This window comes from Equus asinus, chromosome 30, assembly GCF_041296235.1.
Source record: "Equus asinus isolate D_3611 breed Donkey chromosome 30, EquAss-T2T_v2, whole genome shotgun sequence".
In the NCBI taxonomy this organism is placed as follows: Eukaryota; Metazoa; Chordata; class Mammalia; order Perissodactyla; family Equidae; genus Equus; species Equus asinus.
The window spans coordinates 25,119,971-25,146,267 of NC_091819.1; the positions used below are offsets into that span (position 1 = coordinate 25,119,971).

The 26,297-nt window shown below is 46.3% G+C and overlaps 1 protein-coding gene across 4 annotated transcripts in view; it reads right to left on the reverse strand.

Moving 5' to 3' along the window:
• KIF26B (kinesin family member 26B) overlaps positions 1–26,297 on the reverse strand; it is a 436,898-nt gene that overhangs the window by 111,680 nt on the left and 298,921 nt on the right. For all 4 annotated transcript variants that reach the window (XM_044762759.2, XM_070501708.1, XM_070501707.1 and 1 more), the window contains one exon: positions 22,113–22,296. In XM_044762759.2, the coding sequence (XP_044618694.1) occupies positions 22,113–22,296 (184 nt within the window). The remainder of the gene's footprint in view (positions 1–22,112; positions 22,297–26,297) is intronic.

Below are 26,297 nucleotides of genomic sequence, written 5' to 3' on the forward strand. Positions count from 1 at the left end.
ACTGAGAAGAAGAGAGGCTCCACGACCAAACCTAACTCATTTCACGTGTGACGTGAAAAGGGTTCCCTGACTTCCTGCAAGAAATGCAACAATAATCTGCATGAGCAGTGAGTATCTTCAAAGCAGGGCCACAGAGACAAATGAAATAAACCCCTTTGTTCCATGGAGATATATTTCAGAGGCTGAATAATGTTTGGCAATACTGATGTCATGCTCTGAGTTTCTCACCTGAACAAGAACACACACATAAGTCACACTGTACAAATGACTAGCAAGAATATCTCAGAACCCTAGAATTAAATGTGCTCCAGGGGCCCACCAATAGCTAGAGCATTCCTGACAGTGACATCCAAATTAGTATAATATTTCATCACAGTGAACTCCAAAACACTGTGGGAACTCAAATTTTGTTCTTTATAATGTTATTCTGGGAAGAAGAGTGTTCCCAGGAGTCTGTGCCATTTGCTGCCATGGGAGGGAGTGTGTGTGTATCTTGAGGTCTGGTTTTCAGTGAAAAAGCCTTTGTTGATGCCTCATCTAAAGATGCACAGCTGAGGTGGTCCTTTTCCATCTTTCTGAGTTTCTGCAGATGGTACTTAACCCAAAGCTTTCAGATAGCTGATGCTGTCCCCTCCTCACAGCCAGGAACATCTAAAGGGGGGTGGGGCGGGGAAGCAACTCTGGCATCATGCTGGGAGCAGGAAACACAGACTTGACCATGACACAGCTTCTGCCCTGGAGGACGTCTCCATGTAGGTAGAGAGACTGAAGGCAGAAAGCAGACAGTCCTGGCAGATACTGGAAGAAAGGGCAAGCAGACTCTGCCCGGGGAGAACTGGCCCACAAGGATGAGCAGTCTGAGTGGCAGAGAACTGGGGGGTGGGGGGGGGGCTCATTCTAGCACAAGAACAGGTGCAAAGACTGAGTCATGAAAGGATCTGGCATGTTTAGGGGACACTGAGGCCTCCACGTGGCCGCCATGTCCGGGAGGTGGTATTGGGGGTCGGAGGGATGTCGGGAGCCTGACCTACTAGGGATTGGATTGTGCAGAGCCGAGCGTGACCTGCTTAGCTGTTGAATGTAATCCAGCTGTTCAGCGTAATGATCTCACTTGGATTTGAAGACTATAATTCTGGCATTTGGGAGGACACATTGAAGAGGGAGCAGAACAGGAGGATGCACTGACAAGGAGAGAAAACAGGAAGCTGTGGTCAAGTCCCCACGACGGGACGTCATGGTCTGACCAGGAGGAGGGAGCAAGGAGAGGTTGAACTTTGGACTCAGCGGCGTCTTCAGGAAGAGCCAGCAAGTAGCATTTAACCCAAGGCGTTCAAATTTTGCTGATTTCCACCTTGAATAGACTCCTTTCAGAGTCATTCACTGATGACCCCACATTCATTCATTGAACAAATGTGTATTAACTTCCGGTTCCTGTGCTGGGTGAGGGGAAGGTGGCAGACGCTAGGATTACAAGGCGATGATTTTTTCAAATTCTCCCAAGGAATTCACTGTCTGATGGGGAAGTTGGAGAAATAATGACAACACAACCTGATAGGTGCACATAAAGGGATATCGGGGCACAGACGAGGATGATTCACACTCTAGCCTCTTCCTGGGGGCTGTCAAGGACTTCTCCAAGGGCAGGGGGCTGGCCAGGCAGACAGCAGAGCTCGGGTAAGGGTGTCAGGCTCTCGGCCACGTGCAAACAGGTAGATTCAGTAACTGTGTTCACAGACGGGAAACTGACTGGTCATGAGAGACACTGGGGAATCGGTGTGCATAGAAATTGGGAACAGAGCCTCACATCCTGAGGCCTGGGCCTGGCTCTTATGGTGACAATGTGCCGACACAACAGAGCCAACCATGAGATTTTTAGCAAATTTCTCCCTGAAGACCCCTTTTAAGCAATGTGAGTCATCCTATTTTAAGGGCATAAGCTAAGAATTGCCATTTTTTGCCACCAGGTTGTGTTTTTTGAAGAGTATGTCATATTGAGTGAAAAAGGCAAGTCACAAACCAAACTGGTATTCCTGACCTTCTCCCCCAGCCTCCCAACCCCTGGCACTTCCCAGTCTCTGGGCTTTGTTCTTGGAGGTGGCCGCTAGCATGGCTAGGAGGTGATTTCACAGCCAAGTCCGGCAGAGGGGACAGAGAGCCTGGGGGACAGAGTAGAAAGTCTGATCCAGCCCCTCCTGAAGCTGGCCCGTCAGCCATCGTGGCGTGCGACGGTGATTGCAGCGGCCCTGGGGAGACAGCTCGAGGGGTGGCACCAAGCACGTGCAGCAGGAGGATGAGGTCGAGAAAGCTGGACCAGCCTCACGCCCCCAATGAATCCCTCCACTACCAGGAAAGCCCGGTTTCTGTCTCATCTGTAAAATGCTCTGTAGTAGGGCTGTTGGGAGGGTCAGGTGGGCTGAGGAAACTCCTGGTCAACGATAAGGCACCCTACACATGTGATAGTGGGTAAGACGTGCACAGACGCGCTTTTGATCCAGATCAAACCATCAGAGGCAGCACGAGCCACAGGCAGGGTGGTCAGGAGCTCACACTCTGGAGCCAGAGTTGACCTGTTTGACCTCAGGCATGTGACTCTCTGTGTCTGTTTTCTCATCAGTAAAACGGATGATTTAAATGAGTTAATGTGTATAAATGTACTATGTATGTAAACGAGTCAATGTTCGTGTTATAGACTGAATGTTTGTGTCCCCCCCAAATTTGTATGGTGAAACCTAAGCCCCAAGGTGATGGCATTAGGAAGTGGGACTTCTGGGAGATGATTAGGCCATGAGGGTAGAGCCCTCATGAGTGGGATCAGTGTCCTTCTAAAAGAGACCCCAGAGAGCACTCTCGCCCCTTCCCCACGTGAGGACACAGTGAGAAGAAAGCTTTCCACGAGCCAGGAAGCGGGCTGTCACCAGACACAGTATCTGCCAGCACCTTGATCTGGGACTTCAAGACTCCAGAACCGTGGGAAATAAATGTCTATTGTGTACACCCCCCAGTCTACAGTATTCTGTTATAGCAGCCCGAATGGACTAAGTGTGCAAATGTGTTACGTATGCAAATGAGTTAATGTACATAAAAGTATTATGTATGTACCATGTATGTAAATGAGTTAGTGTATGTAAATATATAGTGTGTATTATGAGTGTAAATGAGTTAATGCATGGAAATGTGCCATGTATGTAAATGAGCCTATGTATAATGTGTTGTGTATGTAAATGAGGTAATGTATAGAAAGCACTTGGATGAGCACTGGGCACAGTTAGCACTAGGTAGGTATTAGCTACTATTATTAGATCAGAAATAGGAATGCTATTTCCTTTTTAACTGGGATTCAAACATGAGTGCTGAGTCAGGATTCGAGAGGCTAGTTCACGTGGTTCTCTGCACAGCGTGCCCTCCCCACCCCGAGCCCTTATGATAAAGCAGTCCACGAGCCTGGTTTGCGTGTGCAGAGGATGCTGCCTCTCTCGTTTCTCCCAGGAAGAAGAGCGGTATACACACCAAATGGCTTCCTTCTGTATCTGCAGCTGCCCAGGCTGTTCCCCACATGTCCGACTCTCTTCCTCCACCACCTACGACTGTCAGTTTGTGCCTGCACCATGGCTGTTTCATTATCAAGAAGCCAAGATCCAGTTGGAAAATAGCCGTGTGCTGTTGGGCTGCAGCACTGCCTCCTGTCTGCCTAATGGCCCTCGTGATACACAGGTGCCTCTGAGCTGGAAAGAGTCCCAGCTCCGGAGGGCACCCAGGGACGCGGCTCTGGGGCAGCACCTGCCTGGCTCCAAGGCGCTGTAGTTTCTCGAAAGGGCTGGGGTCACCCTCTGTTTATCCCATCTGCGCAGGCTGCTATCAACCAGGCCTCCCCCTTCCCTTAGGGGCTGTGCTCTGGAAGGTGAGACCAAGAAGTCCAGAATCTACTCTCTCCAGAGCACAGGTGAGCCTGGGGGAGGCTACCTGGGTGGACACAGGGGCTGTGCATTGGTCACCGTTGTCTGAAGAACACCCTGTAAGGACAGGGAGTGAGGGGTGGCAGTGAGAGGGTGCTGCAGCTGGAGGGCAGGCTGTCTTCCGGGGAAGCAGCTCACCTGGCGGCAGGTTTGACAACCTGTCTTGGGAGGGGAGAGGCCCACAGGTCGACAGGTTTGCATTCCCTCCCTTTCCCAGAAACTTATGGGGTCCCCGGAACCTCCACGGAGTGAAGTGAGATGTTTTAAACCTCTGTACTCTGTGAAAGCAACGCAAAACCCTCTTTGTTCTTCTTCTAATATAATTAGGAAGAGAATATAATAAGAGGATTAACATCTGGTGATCTCTGAATTTTAAAACAAATATCACGGCGGAATTAAAATGAAGTAATACCATAAGCTACATTTTCATTTCATAGGAAAGAAATGAAATAGCCAGTTGTTGGGCATGGCACTGCACATGTAGCTCAACAAGCCTCTCTCCTCTCTAACAGAAGGAAAGCTCTTTAAAGGCGAGATCTTGGGGGTATCTGGGTCTCCTTCCAAGAGGGGAGATGGCAAATGGCGGATGCTCAATGAGTTGCAGCGAATGAGCAGCTGTGTATTCAAATGAATAAGGACTGAAAAGGTGAGTAAGATATAGCCCTTTCCCTCCACAATTCATGGTCTGTATGGGGGCACATGCACACCGCATGGAAGTGGGGTTAGAGGAACCAGCTGCAGGTGGCAGGTAATACGGGAGCTGGGCCTTGAGGGATGAGCAGCCCTTTTCAAGGCCAACCAATGATGGGGAGATGAGCATCTCTGGCAGAGACGAAGGCAGAACAACAGACAGGGAGACAGGAAAGGGCCTGGTACCTCAGTAGCATACGACATGGCATTAAAACCTCCTGTCTAGAGCCAAAATGTTGAAAATATTAACTGAAAAAAATAGACCAACCCAAGAACAAATCAAAAACCCTCGTCACTCACTGTCCATTTGGTAGTAAAAACAGAATTCCTTAAATTTTAATTTAAATACTGTGAGCCTGCATACACAAGGGCTTTGAGAAAGCACATAGTAACTTCCAGTGTGCGTAGTATAATGATGAGTTGCTTTTCTTACATAATCTGACAAGAATTCTGCCTTGATGCCTGTCAAAGATTTGAGAGCATCTTCTGTAATACTGAACCACCCAGACAGAAAATGCGTTAACTAACCCTCTCTCCTTATCTCCGCTTCCCAAGCCGGGGAAGTGAGACGCTGGGACTGAGGTCTTCTGAGTGACAACGTCAGGCATTTTGCCTTGCAAATAAACGTGTCTTTCCCAAGCATTATGTGGTTATTCAAGTCAACAGTGACTGAAATTATTCAAACTGAATGTTCTGAGAGGGCAGGCAGGATAATGACAGGAGGGGCGCCCTGGGCCTGCAACTTTCTCATCTCTGATCCCGCGCGAATAGACATTTATCCAGCACCTACCATGTGCTGTGAGGGACCCGGGATGCGGCATGGTCAGGCGCTGTCCCTACCCTCAGAGAGCTCTCAGAAGAGGGGAAGTAGTCCCAACTCAACGCAGTGCCATAAAGGCTGAGTTGGAGCCCCCACGTGTTCTGTGGGGGCAGCAGGAGCCTGAGGTGCTTGAGGAAACTTCCTGGAGGGAATAAGGCCTAAACTCAAGCCTGAAGAACAGTGAATTTCATGCTAAGGAGGAAGATGGGGGAGCACAGCCAAAGGCCTGGAAGTGGGAGGGAGCCCTTCTGGCAGCACAGCAAATCGTTCACTGCAGTCCCAGGGGGCGGGAGGGGGAGGGAAGAGCTGGAGGGCAGGGAGCAGCCTCCCGCAGCCGTGGGCTGAGTAATTCAGACTTTCAACTGAGGCAAGGGAGAGCCAGGAAGAAGCCATGTTATTAGCGGGACAGAAGAGGGGTGAAGAATTTGGGTTGGAATGGTGACAGGGCAGCCCTGGCATAATCCAGGCTCAGTCCTCTGTTGGGGCCGGGAATCACTCCTGTCCTTCAGAAGAGGCACCTGAGAGGCTGTAGGCGATTCCCCGCTGGCCCTGCATCTAGGCAGTCATCATTCCATGCTGCTCCGGCCCTGATCCTAGGACCTGAGCTGATCTAGTTTTCTAAGAATCAAGGGCCTTAGTACACAAGACGGATTTCTCATCCCTGAGTCCCAAGGTTGCCAGTGACTAGCCTCCTAGTAGAAGCTGCTGTTATCCCCTCAACGTCACCACTTGCCCCCTTGACCTTGCGACTGCTGACTAAATGTCTCACCTCTGGTTGGATGGACATTCTCTGAGATTGGCCTCAATTTGGACCTTTAGCCAAAACTAGCTGTAGCTCACCTGGGCTGCTTCTCCTCCTAGGCTTAAACCCCAGGTCAAGACCCACACGTAGACTCATGTCCCCTCGCATCCGTCTCTCCAACAGCCTCCTAGAGCTCCCACACCGCTGATGCTGGGGATCTCTGTCCCAGCCTTTCCTGGTCCGGAACAACCCACCAAGCCCTGAGCCCCACAGGACCACAGGAGAGGCTTTCCCACAGCCCAAAGCCGCCGCGTGCCTTGCTCGCCCCAGCACAGTCGTTGGAGCTTTGCAATTACCCAGAGGAAGTATGATTAGTTTCCCCATTTTGCAGATCAGGAACTTCAGGCCCAGAGAAATAAGTATCTTCTTGCTATGGTCTGAATGTTTGTGTCCCTCCAAGTTCATATGCTGAAATCTTAACCCCCAAAGGTGACAGTGTTAGGGGATGGGGCCTTTAGGCGGTGATTAAGTCACGAGAGTAGAGCCCTCATGAATGGAATTAATGTTCTTAGAAAAGAGACCCCGCTGAGCTCCCTAGTTTCCTCTGCCGTGTGAAGATACAAGAAGTCTGCAATCTGGAAGAGGGCCCTCACCAGACCATGCTCGAACCCTTATCTCAGACTTCCGGCCTCCAGAACCGTGAGAAATAAATTTCTGTTGTTTGTAAGCCACCAAATCCATGGTATTTTGTTATAGCAGCTGAACAGACTAAGACGCTTCCCTTGGGTCACACAGCAAATAAGTAGGAGAGCTGAGATTCTAATGGGTGTCCTCTAATTCCATGTTCTTCCCCCGACACTGTATTGAACTTCACAAACTCAACATGCTGCTGGTGGTGATGATAATGGTGAAAGCAAAGACGGCGAGAGCTTCCTTCTGGCTACCCCTCTGCAAGGAGATCTGGATTCTCTCTCAGACTTCCAGTCAAGTCCACTTAAAATCTCTGAACCCATTCAGATTTGCTGATAACTGAAGATTAATATATATAAGCACCAATTATTGATATTACCCAAGTTATTTGGAAAACTCTAGAAATCTAAAATTTAAAAAAATTGTATCTGTTTTTGGTTACATTGCATAGCTGGTGTCTCCCACACAATGCCTGGTACTTCTGAGTAGGCACTCAGAGTGTTTGCTGAATGAGTGTTTCTTGAGTAATACAGGGAGTTAGACCACGGCCTAGATTGAAACAGATGTCACTTACCATCTTGTTTCAATTGTATATTTCACAATGTAACTCTTAGATGGGATTAATTTGGGACATTGGGCCCTTCTGACCATGAGTTTCACATTGCTAGGGAAATGGTATGGCTGTGGGGAGCCAAGGTGGGAGTGGGATAAAGGGAGAAACAAAACATTTTCACAAAGATTACTGTGCTGAAATTTGGCATTTTTGTTCAACACTCATTCTACAGAGTAAGCAGGTGGTGGCCAGCATGAACTGGCAGATGTAAGACTATCCACCTGGAATCAATACCCCACAAGCCAGAGTAAGGATCAGGGCTGCAACTCCATCTCTGCAGAGAGAACCACAAGCCTGTCAGTGCTCACCTGCTGCAGGAAGGCCGAGGTCCTCCTCCGAGGTCTCCAAGGTCTTAGGTTTTCTTCCCAATGCACAGCTCCCCACTTCACTCCCTGGGCTAATCTCTGCATGGTCTCTTCTCTAAGCTCTCTTGAACACACATGTCATTCCTCTCCCCTAGAAACTGCTAAATGATTGTGAAATAAGTGGTCCATAAGATGAACTCCCAAAGACATCCTTATTTCAAAAGCTCATAGTAAATGCTCAGTAAATACTGATTGGGTTTGACCTGGGTCATGTCTGAATTTGAGGCCCATCATCCTCTGCATTGGTCTTTCCTCCTCAATGCTGCCTAATGCTTCCTGCAAATCATCTAAAAATGCAGCGATGACTTTTATTTGTCTGCTCTGTCTTCTCACAGGGCAGCATCTTCTTCTACTCGGACACACTCCTCCTCACTCCAACCCTGACATTCCAATGAGAGCAGCTGCTTTCTTACACCCCACACCCAATCTGGGCGAACCCCAGCCCTTCCCTGGAATTTTGAGCTTAAGTCCCGAGAGGACAGGAGTCTGTCCAGTCTGCTGGTAAGATATGACACTTGAGAGCTGTCAGCAGCTGTGTGAGGGGAAAAGCTGGTCTGAACTGAAGAAAAATGAAGCCAAAATATGGGAGGAAGCAGAAACAAGAGATAGAGAGAGTCCTGGAGCACACAGTAGATCCTGGTGCTGGGCTCCCTGACTTTGCATGGTCTGGTTATGAGACAGTAATCTCCCTCCAGGCATCTCCAGTTTATGACAGTTTGAGTTTCTGTTGCTTGAAGCTAAAAAGACTTCTAATTAATACAAAACCCCTTTCCTTCTCTTTCACAACCTCCTCCCATCCCCATTTCACATTTTATCACCTTCAAGTCCACATATTTTTCAAGATAACTTCAGACTCTCACCTATCATTGATGCCAGTCTCATATCTTAACAGGAGTACTCTCAAAGGAAACTAGGCAACACCGGGATTTTGAAAGGGAGGAAGTTTCTCCCTTGTTAGGAAAAGCAGAATGGAGAATGCACAGCTGGAAGATCATGACCCAGGATGGTAGACGGCTTTCTCCACGACCGTGAACAAAGCCCATCACTTCACCCCACCTAGGAGAGGAAAAGTACAACGTCCCTATCACACACTTTCAGGGAATTCTATCCACAAGCAAAGGATGTGTGAGCTCTCTTAAGAAAGAGTCTGTATGAATACAAACGTTTTGCGTGTCCCCGTGATTCATTCATAAGAACTAATTGCAGGAGATCTGCAGGTTAGTACATTAACGTGTTGAAAATGAAACAGAAGTACATCCTTCTCCGTCTGCTGCACTAGCAGTTGTCATCACAATGCAATATGAGCACTGTAGGAATATTATAGTGTACTCAGTAAAAAGGAATGAGGGAGAAAACTCACCGGGAAGCCAATTATCTTGCATGAATTTCAGCTTTATCTGCCATGAGAAGCCAGAGTGATGATAATAATAATAGGTATTTTTAGTTTGAGTTGTCTACCTAACGAATGATTTTTAACTCTTTTGGATAGCAATTTCTGAGTTTCTTAAGAGCAGAGACCATTTTGAACTCGTCTGTGTATCCCCAAGGTAACCAGCACATAGCAGGTACGTAACACGTGCCTTATGAACGAATTGGTGGACAGACACATGAGGGATGGATGACAGATAAATGAATGAGGGACAGAGTACGCAAAAGCAAGAGAAATAATCATAAAATGACTGTTATACTCTATACTTTAATGTCTTTCAATTCAGGGAGTTCTATCAGCCTGGCATGAGGCTGAGCATTTGGGTGGATATGAAAGCAGTAAAAACCAAGGTCCTCACCATGATGCAGACTAAGGACTCAGTGGACGAGATAAACTACACCCAGAAAACATGAGCACAATATAAAGCAGTAGTGGTTAATGAGAGGAACCTGTGCTGGGGTAGTCCATGGTACAAACATCAGAGAAGACAGGGAGCCGGCTTGGGGATAGATACGGGTGTTGATGAAAGTAGGAATTTAGCCAGATCTGGAAGAGCAGGTGGACGTAGACGCAGGGCTCATGATGAGAGAAAAGAATGAGCAGCGGCCAGCAGAGAGGGCAGGCATGACGTGCTCAGGGAGTGTGGCCTCTCCCAGCACTGTCTCCACAGCTCAATAAATACTCATAACACACATCTCCGTAAACAAAAGTTGAAATTCAAACATTTCTATTGTCACTGAGCTGGAGTTCTAGAGAATTCTCAGTGCAACTGAATCATCCAGACAGCTCAAAATGGCCTAGGATGGGACTAAAAATCAAGTCAGTTCCAGGGGGTCCCGTCTCCACCCTAGCTCTGGTCCTGAGTTTGCACTACTCTGGTGTAGGACTAAAGTACAATGGCCTTTTCTCTCATGGAATTTAGGACATTTCTTGGTTGGGTCTCTAAAAAATCATTTTGAATGTTAATTTACTTTCTCTGGTTTGCTTACTGCATGGAAACATGAGCCACAAAAGGCAATCCACACCATTCTAGCCTTCAATACAAGGGACAAAAGAACATGGTGACAATTTCAAAGCTCTCTGAGATGACGAGGGCGGAGGAGAGCCATGGGACTCTAGCAGAGGGACTCTAGAGGAGGACGGCCCAGTGCCCGCCTCAGCCCGCCTCCACCACCACACAAACGCAGCTGTGGGACTACAGCCAGGGACGTTTGCTTACTGGGCCTTTCTGACACCAAATAACTACATAGGAAGTGTGTAGAGAGACAGTCTCATGGAGCAGTTGGGAGCATGAGTTCTAGAACAGGGGTTCACAGCCCCGCTCCACCACGGACCAGGGATGTGACCTTGGGCAGACTCCTCAAATCTGTTTCAGCTTCCTTGGATGTAAAAGGAGGGTGATTATAACAGACCCTTCCCACAGAGCTGTAACGAGGATTTAACAAGTTAATAATACATGTGAAACATTGAGAACAGTGCCTCCCAGAAAGAAATGGCCAATATGTGATGTATGATCAGGAAGAAAATACTGGAAACAAAGATGTTGGGTCTCCCCATCAACTCTGAAAAGCTGGGTCACCTCTGGGAATTCTCTTGCCCTCTCTCTGTTTTTTTTCTGAGGAAGATTAACCCTGAGCTAAGATCTGTCAATCCTCCTCTTTTTTTCTGAGGAAGACTGGCCGTGAGCTAAGATCCATGCCCATCTTCCTCTACTGTATATGTGGGACGCCTTCCACAGCATGGCTTGCACGTGGTGCCATGTTCGCACCTGGGATCCGAACCAGCAAACCCTGGGCCACTGAAGTGGAACGTGCACACTTGCCTGCTGCGCCACTGGGCCGGCCCCATCTCTTGCCCTCTCTGAATCTCAGTATCCTCATCTATCAACAAGGCCTAACACTCCCCGCTGCCCCCTAGCCCACCTCTCAAGGCTGTAGGAAAGATCAAGGGAGACCACACAGGTGAAATGTGTGTGAGCTGTAAGGCCTGATACAGATGTGAAGGATCGTCGGAGCAGAATGGAGCCCCAGGTCGTGATTCTATCCATCCATTCATTCACCTAGTGTGATGGTTACTTTTGTGTCAATTTGGCTGGGCCATGGCACCCAGCCATTTGGGCAAACATTATTCCAGATGTTTCTGTGAAGGTGTATTTTAGTTGAGGTTAACATTTACATCAGTACATGTTGAATAAAGTAGATCAGCCTCCACAATGTGGGGGTTCATCCAATCAGTTGAAGCCTTAATAGAAAAAGACTGACCTCCCTGGAAGAACATGGAATTCTGCCAGCAGGTTGCCTTTGACTCGAACTGCTACTCTTTCCCGGCTCTCCAGCCTGCCAGCCTACCCTGTACATTCTGGACTTGTCAAGCCCTCTCTCTCTTTCTCTACACACAGACATCCTGTTGGTTCTGTTTCCCTGGAGAACCTTGAGTCCACCTAATACACCCACTATTCCTGAGCACTGTGTAGTGCTCTGGTCTCAAAGGCGGACAGAGAGACATGGCCCTGCCCTCACGAAGCTTACAGTCAAGAAAGAGATCCACTAAACACGGAATTATGGAGTTCAGCCATCTACAAGGTGATAAATGCAAGGAAGAGAAACTTAGGGTTTATGAAGGCCTTTAATGGGGCACCTAACCAGGGCAAGCTGCCCCAAGGAAGTGGCATTTCCGCAGATATCCACGCAATCCACGGGATGCACCTGGAACCAGAGCGGACAGCCTGATTTCAGGGCTGTGTGGCTGGTGGTAGTCTGAATGGTGTTTTATGAATCCCGGAGGACATCTGAGGCCCCTGCAGGTGCTACTTTTTCCACCTTTTACAGAAAGAGGGATGGAGAGGGGGGAAGGTAGACCAACAAAACCTGCTCTCAGTTCTTCCTGTTTCCTGTGATTAACTTTCCACTGCCCTACGTGAAAACATGACCCAGGGAGTATTTTACTGATTGGGTCTTAAAAATTTTGTCCATCACTGAAAACCTGCTGGTGTAAGTGTGGTGAAATACTTTCTCAAAATATTTAAGACAAGGGACAGCTCAAGTTCATGGCGACGGTTCATGAAACTGAGTCTGCCCTTCAGCTCATCCACAGGGAAAGGCATTCCCAAAGGCCCTTTGTCCTCCTTCCCAAACTCAAGGTGGGTGGTGCCTGGGGCCAAGTTGCTGAAGGAAACAACCCTTGGGAAAAAAGGGAGTCCCCTTTTTCTTGCCAAAACCCCGAAAGATCTCATAGAGTGAACCTCTTCTGGGCTTCCTGTTTTGAGGCTCAGAGAGAAAGAGCCAGTAGCAACTTGTTCAATGATGATGGTTGTAGGTGTGTTAGGAGTTTACAAACTGGTTGCTCACTGCCTGATCCCATTCTCCCTCACACTCCACGACACACACAAGGCTTTGCGAGAGCCATGCCTGGCCCCAGTGGCTTCTCCATCGGTACCTGCTAAGCAAACTGACTGCCTGGTCTCAGTCCTCTGCCCTTTGCCCCAAACTGGCCTGAGTGCCTCCAGCCTATCAGTCATGCCTGTGGATTTGCAGAGACAGATGGGGTCTTAAATGCAGAGCAGGTGGTGCTGCTCTGGGCGTGGTGGACCTGAGCATTTCTTGCAGGGCCCTGGTGGTAAGCCAGGCCACCTGCAAGCATCTGGGACAGAACAGGCAAGAACACTCCTTCCCGCGGCAGGCCACGGTGAACTCACACTCCCGTGACTAGAACTGAACTCACAAACCTAAGAAGCCAGCATTGGGAAACAGAACGATTTTACCATCACTGGTTTCAGCAAGGAAAAAACTCTGATTAGCTACAGCTGGCACAGTGCTTCACTAGCGAATCCACCAAATATGCATTGTTGGTAGTAAAGAGATCTCAACTGAGCTACAAGTGGACAAAACTTCAGCGTGAATAGGTGGCTGTAGCATGGAACAAAGAGCTGACCAAGGGAAGAGGAAAAGAAGAAGGAGTTTTGTCCCTCGCACTAAATGCTACTGTAACGGTTCTATTTCTGGTTGTTTCATCTAAGAAGTCAAGTACTCAAATCCAACGCTGGAATTTGGGGGTTAGCGTTGTGGACTGCACGATCGTGTCCCCCCTAAATTCAAATTGGAAATCCTAACCCCCAAGGTGATGGTATTAGCAGGTGGAGCCTTTGGGAGGTGATCAGGTCCTGAGGGTGCAGCCCTCATGAATGGGATGGTGTCTTTACAAAACAGACACGAGAGCTGCTCACTCTCTCTGCTATCTGTCCCACTGAGGTACATAAGAAGATGACTGCCTGTCAAACAGGAAGAGAGCTCTCACCAGACACCAGATCTGCGAGTACCTTGATCCTGGACTTGTCAGCCTCCAGAATTGTGAGAAGTAATTTTTTGTTGCTTCAACCACCCAATCTATGGTATTTTTGTTAAAGCAGCCCAAATGGGCTACGACAGCATTACAGAGCAGAACTTAGACGGACTCGTAAAGCAATATGAGAGAACATGGAGGGTCTTATGTTGTGGCTCTGAATAGCTAGAGGATTTTTATTTCAGAAGCTACTTAACAAGCTAAAGCAAAATACCTCTTGCTTTTAAGAATGTATCGGAATGATTTCCCCCTCCATAATGATACATTTTAGTTCAATGAAGCATTAGAAAGGAATTCAAATGTTTTGTTATGCAAGTCATTCAGCAGGCAAGAACAGCCTTTCCTACTCTGAGGCACAAAGGAAAACTTTCTAATTAACTCAGCAGTTTGGACTCACCATTTTTTATAAAACATTACTATCAATCTCATTTTAATGGGATAATTATAGCAAATCATGATTAACTTTCCTTTCAGCTATTAGCAAGAGAAAGACATAGAAAGATAAGATGCTAAAAATGTTAGCTTAAAATATACCTACTCTTCCCATTCTCTTGATATCAGTAATTGTCTAATTGTGCTGAGCCCGACTGAAATGTGGGTTTTGGACAAAGAATGATCAAAAGCCCTGTTCTGGCATTATAATCCATCTTATTGCCCTTTGGTTAATTGAGAAAGTGGCATTTATTCCAGAGACAATTCCCTCATTTTATCTTGTGTTTTCATTCCATAAGTCAGGATGCTAATTAGGGATTACATATATTCCAGGAGGCCCCAAACCTATCCCCCAAATATGGTAAAGGTTTCTAGCCTTTAAAAAGCTCCCTTAGAAATATCACCTTCCTCCTCCTCCTACACGAGTGTGTACACATGTGCACATCCACACACACACCCCTACCATCTCCACTTAATACCTAAAAAACTAGAACCAGTACAATTGAGGCTGAAAGTCACAGAATGGAGAGAAAAGATTAAGAACTGCTCATTCAAATTCTGCCTTAAAGTCTTCACGACTGATCAACTTTTACATTCAAAAGTTTAAGCTTTTGTCTTGTCCCACATAAATGGGTTGACAAGCTACTTCATCTTGTTGGGTCTCAGTTTCCTCATGTGCAAAACGGGAGGATTGGGCAAGATGGTCTTTTGCGAAAATTCCCCAACCAGGGAGGTCAACCACACTTGCTCTTTGCCGTGTACCGGCATGAGGCAGCATCTTCTCCCTGATGTCACTCTCCCAGGGCAACTCATGTGCTGAGGAGTAAGTGGGGCCAAGGACCACTAGGTTTTGTCGTTTAGATGTTCTTGGTGTTCCTACCTCATTGTCATAGCTCCATCATGCAGGATGGATCCTACACAGTGCCAAATGCCCAGTCAGGACGTCACAAGTACTAAATAAAATTACACAAAAATATTCAACATTTTTTGAGTATTCTTTTGTAAGCTGGCACTGAAGGGGTACAAAGATGAAAACAACACGATCCCTTTTCCTAACAGGTTTACAACATAGTGAGAGAAACTGAAAAGGGTATTTCGCTAGAAATGTAAGGAACTGAATGCTAGCTTGCCCACAGATACTGCTCGTGCAGGATGGTTCCAGACATCAGCGCCTGGAGGACTTCGTGGCCCTGGAACTTAAACCGGAAGGTTTTCAGAGGACCCCAGTTCCTCACCTGGAGCAGGCAGAGGACGTTCAGAGAAGTGAAAACATAGAATCTCCACGAAGGAAATGTAAGCGGAGTTCTCTTCCTCTTCCTGTGCTCTGAAAGCTACCGTAATGGACCTGAGATCTAGAACAGGTAGCTCTGGGCTGCAGGACCAAACCCTTCCTCCCTGCCTACCCAGAGTCCCTTCAGCCAGTTTGCTCCTTGTAGACACCTCAGGCAAAGGAAGCCCGAAAACGAGTATATTATGCGTAGTAACGCGCCATCCTATCAGAAATCTGATGCAATTATGCTGAAATGTGCTGCTTACCCTTCCTGGCCTCCATCTAAAAATGAAAACAGAAAATTACATCCATACAACTGGACCAGCGGGACTAAGGCAGTCAGCCCAATAAGGGAGAAGGAAAATGGCACAGCACTTTCCTAACACGTTTTCCCACAACCTTTCTGTCTAGCGGCCTTTAACGGAGAACCTCCTCCCAACACCTCCTTTTGTTTGCAAGAATGAAAATGGCTAAATTCAAAACTGCACGGCAGAGGGTGGAGAAGAAAGTCCCCGTGACTTAGATCAGTCCAGTTTGCTCCCGAAGCAGCCCGGCACTTCAGCAGCCACGCCTGCCTTTCCTGAGCCCTGGGACACTGGATGGCGCAGCTGCATACTGCGCATGTGCGGCCCAGAGGCGGGAGGGCGCTGGGGCTCCTGCGGAAACCTCTGCCTCCACGTAAAAAAGGAACGGCGAAGATTAATGAGTCAGAACATTTTCTCCAAGTCTCCTTTCTCTTGAGATACAGATTGGAGGAGGGGTCAAAACAAGAAAGAAAGGAAGGCGAAAAAAACCAAACTCCAACTCCATGAGCTTAACAGACTCAACCCAAACCAACTAAGCACAGAAAAGGAGGACTCTAATTAGGGAGTGGAAGGTCACACGACTTTCTTTCCCAGAAGAGCTGACAATTTAATTTACAAAGCGATCAGGCTGGCTGTCCTGATGAATGTGTATTATTTATGCAGAGTTCTTCTCCACTGCCCCTGCCCGCCTCCAGCACATCAAAATAGAGAACTCACAATTCACTGTGCCCATCTGCAGTGTTTAGGGATGGCATAGTGTGATCCAGAATCTTCCGTCACATTTTAATTCTTTATTTCATATATACTTGAAATGAATGTTAAAGGCTGGCTCAGATCTTTCCTCTTCTCTCTGACAAAGCTTCAGGATGAGGCATGGTAGAAATGATAATGAGGAATTTGACAATTTGCATACTGCGTGAATAACCTGGACTTTGGTGGGCTGGAAGGCATGAAATTCTCCTCCAGCTAACCCGGCATCACTTCCTGAACAAGGGAGAGCCATTTCTACTTGTTGAACAAGTGTATAAGAGCTACATTCGTACCTTTTTAAAATCTTACTTTAATTGAATTTTTCTATCTTATTGTTTTCCTGTTGTAATCAGAATGTCAACTGAACAGGAATCTTGGCTTCCTCTTCCATACAGTGTTGCAAGGGTTTAGTAATTGAATGACTTCTACCCTAAAAATGTTTATAAATCTGTGAAAGAGAATGAGTATCTACTAAAAAGCATACATGGTCTTTTATCTTTTCTATGCTATTAGTTTACACACCAAACAAGAGAAAGTTTATAATTAAACTAAATCCAGACAATATAGGACCTGATGACATGGGCCAGGTAGTGTGTGTGTGTGTGTGTGTGTCTGAGAGAGAGAGCTAGAGAGAGAGAGAGAGAGAAAGAGATTATTTAGAAAATAGACGTTTTAATAGAGGTCAAAAATATGCTGCTACTGGGTTTGAAAAATAGTGCTGAAATAAGACAGATGACTTAAAATGAGGATGGAGAAGAAGAAAGAATAACGGCTCCAGCCCTTATGGCATAAGAAAAATAATCTGTCCAGGCAAGCAGGTGTATTTCTAAATCGCCACTCTGAGGACTCCACCAACGCGCCTGCCTGTGGGCTGTGTTGCCCCCAGAAGAGAAATCTCAGTGAAGCGCTTCAGAAATGCACAGATGGATGGGCACGGGTGCTGATGGGGATCCACCATAGTGGACACCACACAGCCTTTCTTCTACCCAGACTAGGCTAAGTGGGGATCCCAGGGAGAAGGGAACAGCATTTGTAGCTCAGGAGTGGTGGCTGAGGCTGATGCCAGGCAAACATGTTGGTGAAAGTCTAGAGTGTATGAAGATCAGGATATACCCAACCCTTCCTTTGCAGGATGTGGCCCAGAGCAGCCAACCAGTTCCTGTGTACTGTCCCCTTCAGTGGCGCCTACTGCAGTGCCTAGAGCACAGTATGTCTATAGATATTCACTGAATAAATCAAGTATGACAAGCCCTCCCCAACCTGTCCCCAGCTTAATTTTCCATAGTTCCTCTTTATGTTTACACCATCCAGTTTTTTATGATCTTTCCAAATTCTATAGAGTCTGTTCTCTTGCTGCTAGCACTCCTCTATAAGAGTTTTCTTATATTCCCAAAACCTGATTGGGGAAAAAAAGCTGGGTATTGATCATGCCATCCTTCTGAGGCATCCCTGGAGATTATGAAGGAAAAAGAAGGCTCCTTTTCCCTTCATGCTTCATGTATTTCCCTGCAGGTATTCTTGTGGGAAGAGGAGAATTAACCAACATAAAGGTGGATTGTCATCATCACAGTTACGATTGTCGGCCATTACCATTCTCACCTGGAAAAGCGTTTCTGCACCCGGGGTATGGCGGCAGAGCCAGATACTTAGTGAGCTGAACAGATATCATGGTTTGCTCCAGAAGCTTGTAATCCAAGACAAAGAGCTCTGACTTAAGCTGTGACACACTAACAAATGAACCTTAAACATGGATGTTAATTAATTGAGCAAACAAAATTCATGAAGAGCATTGACTGACTTAGGAGAAGGAACCATTTTCAAACAGATTAGAAGTATCATTAACATATAAGCCAAATCAGTGAAATATAAATGTGGACTAAGCTGCTTTGATCTACTAATCATCTTTATCTATTCATTAAGAATGTCTCTACAAGACCTCTTAGTATAGTTTCTTTATATATCTTGAAGGTTAGACAGAATTATTTTAAGTCCGTAATTTCAACTTTTCCTTAAATCAGATTGTCCTTCATATTGGTCCAAATTGGTGAGATTGCTAAGACTGGAATAATGCACTAGATTATAAGTGCTGTAAGGACAGGCATTCTGGCTTGTCCATGATTGCGAGCCTGGGTGACACATAATGGGTGCTCAATAAATATTTGCCAGGTGCCAAGAACTTCTCCAGGTGCTGAGGATCCTGACATCTTTCCTGTGCTGTGTGCACTGTGCTTTTGCTCCAAGTATATTGAAGTCACCTCAAATTCTCCCATCACCACGGCCTCCAGAAGAGCTTCGGCCTCAAGAAGTGCTTGGCGGCCAGCAGTGACTGTGGGTGGAGGGTGGGGGGAGTTGCTGCTGGAATCAGCAGAGTGGGATGGAGAGCCTCTGCTCTCCCTGTGTGTCTGCTCCTGCCTGTTACGGCCCTTCCTCTCCCAACCATGACTCTGAAAAGGGAAGTGGGTCCTTCTCCACTGGATGAAGCCAACTGGTTCCCAAGGTCATTGTGCTACCACCATGGCTGCATTACACTCTTGTCTCTAGCCTAAAATTTTAAAGGTCATATATATCTAGTGGCAGCCCGGTGAGACAGTAGAAAATAAAATGACTTAAAGGTTCTGACTCGTAGGCTCGATCAAGAGGCACCTGAAAATCTCTTACCCTCTCGGGGCCTCAGTTTTCTTGTTCACTAAATGAGAAGGTTGCTCTAAAGAAACACCTAAAATCCCTTCCATACCTGTGAAAACCCCCCAGGTTCCCTGAGGAAGTCCTAGGGTGATGAGGCACGAGAGGTGGGGGTTGGGCTGGGCTTGCTCCCCACCCTCCTCAGGTTTAAATAATTAGGTTGTATTGTCGATTCCATCAGGTTTATCTACTTCAACCATACTAAGATATATATATATATATCTCACCATTTGTGTTCTCTATTAAACTCTACCGTATTTCTTTGAGATGTGAACATGTAAATTATGCACAGAGATGAACTGATGGAAGTTTTTCCATATGGGTAAGAACTGCAGTTCCTAATCATAGTGAGATAGGAGGGTGGGAAAAGCATGAGGCTGGACAAGGAGCCTCAGCTAAGGTCAGGCAGTTGGGCGTCTCGTCCCTGTGGCAGAGGAAAGGCCTCTGGCCTTAAGTGAAGCAGATACTCCTGGTGCAGGAGGAGGCAGGAAGGGAGGTGTGCTTAACGACTTCTTATTTCCATCACACACACATTTTCAAGTTACAAGTATCTGATTACTACTTCCAGAGAGCACACTCCCTCCCACTGTCACTTCCTCCCCGCCAATGCAAACACAGCCCCCATGCTCCACAGGACAGCTGCCATGTGGCATACCTTCCATCACCTTCTGTGATACCCCATCTGATGACCCCATCCATGACACACTTCCACGGACAAACTCAGGGCTTCCTGCCATTCCTAGCTGGTTAATGTCATCTCTTTCTCTCCCATTTAAAAAAAGCATATTGGATTGCAAGTGAGTGAGAAAAATACTATCTTCCATTAAAAAAAAGGTGTATGATTTGCAAGTTTTAGTTTACTAATGATTATAATATTAATTGTAGTGGTACCTGCTCTTATACCTGGCTGTGTTATTTATAATTACACTTATCTCTGGCCACTACATACAGTATGTCATGAAGTCAAGGTTGGACCAGCGCCCCCGAAACTTCTTTGGGGCCAGTGCTGACTCATCCTCCTGGCTGGTAACAGTCTTTCTGCTGGGTCCGTCCCTGGCCTTGGTGCCCTGATCCCCTCGTCCCAGAATTCAAGGGAAGCGGGTAGGGATGAGGGATGGGGGAAGGAGGAGACCGAGGCCTGGGTGCTAGGCCCACCTGAAGCTGCATCTACATTGACCCTTTTAGGAACTACAGCCAGGGCCACTATGATGGATACAGGAAGATGGTTTCTTATGTGGTTCATTTTGTGGTATCTTAGACAGGACCTTAGAGGGTGTATGAGAGCACCAGGCTGGCTAATAACCTGGTGCCTCTTCAACATGATAGTATTTAAATACTTGTTCACAGTTACAGAAGTGAAGTTGGATGTTGCTCTAAGAGGAGAAGGAGACTGCAATGGGAGCTCCATTTCATTCTGTCCAGGGCACTTCAGCTCTGGTGCTAAAGTTCCAAACTCCTCTCAGCAAAACAAAAGCCTACGTACGCTTCAAAAATGGTTCAGATGGTAAATTTCATGTTATGTGTAATTTGTCATAATTAAAAATAAAATTTTTTTTTAAAAAGGCCTGCAAGTTACATGTACCCACCCTCCTTAGAAGGCAGCATATCAACCTTCTATTGTGCTGCCCCCATGGGGGTGTCACTGCCCTTGCTCAGCAGCTCCCACCCACACGAGTCCTCTCCCAGAGAGGAGTCCTGGTCCGTATGGTTTTCTCCATCTCCTTCCATGGCCGGTGATGCTACAGCAGCCCTCCCAGGCTGAGTCCAGGCTGCTGCCCTGCTGCCATGTTTCTCACTTGACTTCTGGGCCAAGGAAAGCCATCAGGTGAAAACGACTTGCCCTGCCCAATGCCATGGAAAATTCCAGGACTGCATGCTTTCCGTTAAAGTAAGCATTGCTCTATTCAACATAATCTTAAAATTTAAACGCTGTTGGAAAGAGTAACATAGCAAGTTCATACCTTCCCAACAGGGTGGTGAAATTGGGGGTGGAGAGCACAGGAGGAGACAGGAGTAATGCAGAAAGGAGGAAAGCACAAGGGAAGAAGGGGAAAAGGGTGCCAATGTAAACTCCAGAAGGACTACTGAAGTAGGCTGGGGCCACCGAAGACCACGAACCTGGGAATAAGCATGTTTGGGAGTCAAGGGGAAAGGGAATCTGTGATCAAAATAAGTAAAATCCCAGTCCCCATAGTTTAGCAGCTGTTCCCTTCAGCAAGACCTACAATTTCCCAAAATGAAGCCTAGGGCTGGAGTCACATTAAGTCAGCAAGGGACCGGCGAGGTTGTATGCAGCATCCTACTTCTGATGAAAATAAAAGAAATAAAACAGCTACCCCTTTCTTTAGCTAAACCTTTTTATAAATCCCAGTTTATTTACCAATTGAAGAGCAAACCAAAAGTTACTTCACCCAGACGTTTATCTCAGAAGAGAGAGTTTAGAGATGACATTTAAAAACAAAGTCATCCCAAACGGAGCTGAGCAACATCTCGTAATAGCGTTCCCACATCTCTTTCTAAGTGTTTCTAACAATTCAAAATTGCGTTTCTTGGCTAGAATGGCACAGCTGAAAATGCTCCCTAGAGATCTCATCACTGGTCTGGTTCAAAAGCAGAAGTTGTGATTTCTCTCAAGAGGAGGAAAAACCGAAAGTGTCACAGGAAAATTACGAAGCATCTTTATGTCTTATTCTTGTACTGTGTCTTTTCTTGGTCTTCTCCCTCTGCCTTCTTCTGTCTTTTGCGTCTTTTCTTTAAATGGTTACAGTTCTATTAAACAATACTAGGCTGTTTTTCTCCTGCCAAAATCAAACCAGATCTTCAATAATTGGAATGTCTTAGTTTACTAATTTACTATTTAGTATACGTAACAAAAAAAAATGTGCCGTACTTCCAAACGAATTTCATTTTGTCTCCTTTTTTTCCCTGTCACCTTCTTGTTTTAACACACAAACAGGAGCCCTCATTTTCCTCTCATCCCTTGATACAGACCCCACACCCTGAGCCAGTGGTGGAGATGGCAGAGGGGCCTACCTTGCCCAGGCCTGGGTTGTCCTTCACCTTGTTGACAGCCCTCAGCAGACAGGGTGGGGCTGGGGGAGGGGATGTCTGCAGGATGCCGCTGAAGCTGGTGGCAAAGAGAGGTGGCTCGGCAACAGAAGAAGTAGAAGGTCGATGTTTCTTCTTTTTAGAAGACAGGTTTAACTTCTGGGCAGCTCTGGAGGGAAAAATGCAGAAAAGAGACAATAAGGGAAAAAGTATGGTACCATCAGAGATGCTACAGTTACTTCATTTTCCTTCTCTTAAAGAACCGCCTAGTTCTTCTTGAAGCTTCATAGTGCTCTCCTCGTCCTCTGAGTGTTCAGCAGTAGCCCCTGACTATGACTGAGGGAACTTAATGAGCTGCCCAACCATTTACACAGCAGAAACAGGCCGTAAAGTTGCATGGTTCTGCCATTGCCATTTACAAAGAGTTGTTTGTTATCCACAAACGCTCAGCTTAAGCAGAAATAAAGTTGGTCATCTTTAGGGATAAACGGCCCCTTATTACGTTAATCATTCCATAACTTCTCTGATATAAACTCAAGTGTGAGAGACCTTATGAGCTATTTAGAAACCCTAACACATTGTAAAATCCAAACCAGTCTGATGAAGAACCGCGTGGTGATTGATCAAGGCATGCTTGGTATATGGTCGTGGAAGAAAAACACACGCCCCAGTGCAACGGGAAGATGGAAATCTGGTTTTAGAAACATAGCACCGAATCAGAATAAGCTCCAGCCGGGGGCAGGGTGCTGACATGATGGGCTGCTCTTGTGCAAAACAGGCTTTTGTGCAGGGTGGTCTGAAACACAAAATGCAATTCATGGACAAGTGCAAGGAGGGGGGCGGTCAGAGTCACGGAGGTGGCACAGAGGGTGCAGACAGGGAAAGGCAGGAGGGAGGTTGCCGGCGTCAGTAATAACACGGGTTGTTCACATCACGTCTTCCATCATTCCAACGTTCTGTAACACCTAAAACACGATGGTCTTAGAGAAGAAGAGGAATCCAAGATAAGGGACGACATGAGGCATTTCACAGACCATAAGATACGCATTTCTGGATTAATTCTTGGTGTTTTCACACCATGTTTCTAAGAATTCCAATTTCCTTATCAAAAGTTATTAAACATCTGAGCTGCTGCTTAAAACAAATGGACTGACTTTATTCTATAGATCAAAACCTTATAGTCTCTCCAGTGTTCTTACCAATTACATGACAGGTCAGAAAAGAGGCTGGTCAAAAACACAAAATCAGCATTGTTTTGCATCCCTTCTCATCTTAATGATCTGGAATAGTTGGTTTTAATTTTGTATCGGTAATTACGATTTTGACAAATCCAAAATTTTGAGCCACAAAATTACCACTGCACAAATATAGCAAAGGGAATTACCATTTCAAAGCTTAATTTTTCTTAGCTGTAAAACTGGAAATCTATTTGAGAAGACTGAAACACAGAGGAATAGGATACAGGAGGAATAACAGATTTTGATGGAATGATACCCAACAGTCCCAATACCATGTGCCAAACTTTGGGAATTCTACAGTCACTCAACTGTAGGATGATGAAAAATGAGGGGCACCAGAAGCACATTTCCACAATGTTTCTTTTTCCAATCAGCGAAAAGAAAAATCGAGGAGTAATTTTTTTTTTTCATGATCTCATTGGCACTCTTCCTGCTGCTTTCTTTCTAAAATTAAAGGTGAAGTGGAAATGTTCAGTGACTAGTCCGGTGCCTCTCTTGGCAGTTTTCATTACTCTTTGAGATTCTCTCCCTAAATGAACAGTGACTCATCCAGAGGTGTGTGTCAGCATTGCATTCTTCTGACACCCACTCCTCCGCTCAGCGACCTCTCACTGTCTTCAAGCCAGGCTGCTATAGACGTAGGAGAGCTAGAAAGAAGGGGGAAGATGATGACCTGCTGGCAACTGAAAGGTGGTGTGTATCCATTCACATTAGGATTCTTTCGTATGGTGGCAAAAGGACTGGAGAGTTGCTATGTTTCCCATTCCCCCACCAGTTGGGGTTCCTAGTCCAAACGGGGAGACAGAGAAGGGAGTGAACAAAAAGGCAACTCAGAAGAGGTAGTGGCCTGCTGGCTTTTTCCTTTTCCTTATCTCTACCACCCATGCCACACACTCCTCAACACAGACCCTGCAGGGGAAGACAGTGAGGGTCCTTGAAACTAAAGCATATGAAGGACATCCCAAGGACATCACCCCACGGCTTCACTCCTCCCTTGCTCCCTCCCTCTCCTACAATATCAATTTTCACTCTATGCTGCATCATTCTCAATGGCATATAAACATTTTGTTATTTCTCCCATCTTAAAAAATAAAACACAAATCCTTCTATTGATTCTTCTTCCCCAGTCAGCTACTGTTCTGTTTCCTTGCTCATCTTTGCAGCAAAACTCATGGAAAGTGTTGTCTATACTTGCTTTCTCCAATTCCTCTCCTTCCATTCCCTATAAGCTCGTTCCAGTCAGGTGAGCATCCACTGTTCCTCTGAAACTGCTCTGGTCAAGGCTACCAGTGACCTCGATGGTTGCTCAATGTAATGGTTCTCAGCCCCAGCTTCCCTGACCTATCAGAGCACTGAGCGTATCCTTCCCCCTTATATACGTTATTCTTGAGGCGTCCAGGACATTCCTCGTCATTCCTTGCCAGCTTCCTTTGCTGGTTTCTTCTCTTCTCCCCAGCCTCTCAGTGGTGGGGTCCCTCAGGGTTCAGTCCTGGGTCCTCTTCACTTCTACACTCAATCTACTGCTGTTTTCTTCCAGGATCACAATTAAATAATACCATTATGCCTATGACTCCTAAATTTTTATTTCCAGCTTAGATCTCTCTCGGGAACTCTATATTTATTTATCCAACTACCTCTTCAAACAATTCCACTTGGATATCTAATAGATATCTCAAACTTGCATCTCTAAAATCGAATTTCTGGTCTTTTCCTGAAAGCTGTCTGCCCTCAGCCTTTTCTGTTTCAGAAGGTGGCAATTCCATCCCTGCAATGGCCCAGACATCTTTGACCCCTCTTTTTCTCACACCACAAATCTGACCCATCAGGAAATCTTGTTGCTTTAATTCAGAATAGATCTATGATCCAATCACTTCTCACCACCTTTACTGCTACCATCTTGGTCTGAGCCACTAACCTCTCTTGCCTGGATTAATGCAATAGTCTCCTAATTTGTCTTCCTTCTCCCGTTACCTCCCTCGCATCCCAGTCTATTCTCCACACGTTAGCCAGAGTGATTGTTCTAAAACATAACTGCTCAAGATCCTCCATTTTGCTTCTCATCTCGTGGTAAAAGCCAAAGTACTCACACTGGCCTATAAGGCCTTACATATATCCTCCTTCATATCTCTCAGAGCACCTTTCCTACTCTTCTCTTCTTTGATCACTGTGCTCCAGCCTACTAGCCTCCAAATTCTCCTGGCACCCTCCTGCCTCAGGGCCTTTGCACAGGCTCTTGCCTCAGCCTGGAATGCTCTGCCCCAGAGAGAGATAGGCAAACAGGTTGCTCCCTTACCTCCTTAAATCTTTGCTCAAATGTTACCTTATCAATGAACCTACCCTGCCCACCATGGCAGACTGTATTTTCCAAAGGGATGGGATATACCAATATGTATCCCATCCTACATGCTCTTCTTATGACATGATATGACACTTCTCCATTGAGAGGTAGGGTGCATTTTCCTTCTCTCCAAACCCAAGTGGAACTTTGAAATTGCCTTGATCAACAGAATATGGTGGGAATGAGGCTGTATGGCCTTCTAGGGTTAGGTCATAAAAGGTAATACGGCTTCTACCCAGCTCTCTCACCCTTGAAACCCAGCCTCCATGTTGTGAGAAGCCCAGGCCAGGTGGAAAAGGCCACATGGAGAAGAACTGAGGACTCCAGACGACAGCCAGGGTCAACCACCAGATGTGTGAGTAAGCGAGCTTTTAGATGATTCCAGGTGCCATTCTTCAAGTCTTCTGGCTGAGGCTCAAGGCATTGTGAAGCAGAGCCAACCCCACTATGTCTTGTCTGAATTTCTGAACTCAATAATAAATTATCATTGTTGCTTTAAGCCACTAAGTTTTGGGAGCAATTGGTTACACAGCCGTAGTAAATGATACACCACCCACTCCCAAACTCTGAATTTCTCTTCTCCTGCTTGCCTTA